General features: G+C 51.7%; 2 protein-coding genes across 2 annotated transcripts in view; both read right to left on the bottom strand.

The window, feature by feature from the left end:
* The window catches only part of LOC115305657 (keratin, type II cytoskeletal 5-like), an 11,044-nt gene extending 10,160 nt beyond the window's left edge, over positions 1-884 (bottom strand). Inside the window, exon 1 of the mRNA XM_029955892.1 lies at positions 405-884. Coding sequence (XP_029811752.1) covers positions 405-884 — 480 coding nt within the window. The remainder of the gene's footprint in view (positions 1-404) is intronic.
* A 192-nt stretch (positions 885-1,076) lies between these two features.
* LOC115305206 (keratin, type II cytoskeletal 75) overlaps positions 1,077-1,527 on the bottom strand; it is a 10,535-nt gene continuing 10,084 nt past the window's right edge. The window contains exon 10 of the mRNA XM_029955492.1: positions 1,077-1,097. Coding sequence (XP_029811352.1) covers positions 1,077-1,097 — 21 coding nt within the window. The remainder of the gene's footprint in view (positions 1,098-1,527) is intronic.

The following is a 1,527-nucleotide window of genomic DNA, read 5'->3' as shown; positions in this document are numbered from 1 at the left end:
ATAATCAAATCACCAGGGAGGTGGCCACAGGATGAGCTGCCCCTACTAACTGCACAGGATAAAGGGACCTCAGCCCACTTCCATGAACTGAACTCATAACCTTTCTTTCCTTTGTCCCTTTCCCTTCCAAATGATCACTTTTTGCTGTCTAATCTTAAGCCAAGCACACATTCATTATCCATCAAAAGAGCAATGTCCTTGCAGTAGGTCAGACAACTCTAGAGTATAGAGATGAACATTTTTCTGCTCCCACCTCAACAGGGGGGGAAATCACTCCCTCTTTCATCTGGCCAGCAGTCTCCCCAGCCCTCAGCAAGTTACAGTTGACCTCAGAAAAGCACAGAAAGCAGACATATCCTGGGCACCAGCAACTTTTCCCGGTGGGGAAACCACTTGCCTCTCACCTTGTCAATGAAGGAGGCAAACTTGTTGTTGAGGGTCTTGATCTGTTCCTTCTCCTCCTTTCGCACCCGCTGGAGAGAGGGATCAATCTCCAGGTGGAGGGGGGTCAGGAGGCTTTGGTTGACGGTGACCTCCTGGATGCCCCCAGAGCCAGTCATCATCCCGGCTCCAAATCCATGCCCACCAAAGGCTCCCCCAACCCTGTAGCCCATGCCTCCAAGACCCAGCCCATAGCCAGCACCCCCAACACCAGCCCGGTTGGAGCAGTAGCCTCCACTGATGGAGATTCTCTTGCTACCCCCAAAGCTGTGGAGGCTCCTGGTCCCGAAACCACCCCCAAAACCACCCCCAAAGCTCTTTCCACCCTGGGACACAGAGACAGAGCTGAAGCTGGGCCGGCAGCCTGGGAGGAGGCTGGCCGAAGAAGCACTGAAGTTCCGAGTGCCTCCTGACTTGATGGTGACAGAAGATCGTTGGGTCATGGTAGGAGCTGGTGCCAGAGAGGCAGAGGAGCGAAAGTATCAAAGGAATGAGGAGCCTTCCAAGTCTAGCTGTCCCAGGCTCTCCTTGACTTTTATGTCTTTCAAGAACTGGGCTTGGCCAAAGAACATCAAAGACCACTCTGTTGAGTTCATCTCAATGGCATGTCTGGTCACAGCCCATCTTCCTGCCCCCTAATCATCACAGGGAACACCCTACCCAGGGCAGGACCAGGCCTGGTCCAGGTCCAGCTCAGGACCAGGTCCTGAGAGCCCCCCCTCCCCCACCCACCCATGTTCTCAGGCTCACGCTGCAGACACTCCCACTGTTTCTCAGCTGCTCCTCTTTTTGGATTCCCAGGTCTTAGACTCTGAACTCAAGCACTTGATTAAGTCCTTCCTGTCACTGGAAAAAGAAAAGAAACCTCCATTACTGAGGAGGATTCCATTTGTGCCAGACTATGTGGCCAGTCACTACAAGTATTATGTCACTTGATTTCTCATAATAACCTTGTGAGGGTGGACGACAAGAATAATAATTGCCAATGCTTATTGACCAGCTACTATAGGTGGCTGCTTTACACCTGTCTTCTCATTTAATCATCACACAGCACCAGGGTAGCTGTTATTATTCTTGTTTTGCTCA

Source organism: Suricata suricatta, chromosome 10, assembly GCF_006229205.1.
Source record: "Suricata suricatta isolate VVHF042 chromosome 10, meerkat_22Aug2017_6uvM2_HiC, whole genome shotgun sequence".
NCBI lineage: Eukaryota > Metazoa > Chordata > Mammalia > Carnivora > Herpestidae > Suricata > Suricata suricatta.
Note: the sequence above shows the minus strand (reverse complement) of the source record. Positions and strands in the feature narration are given on the sequence as shown.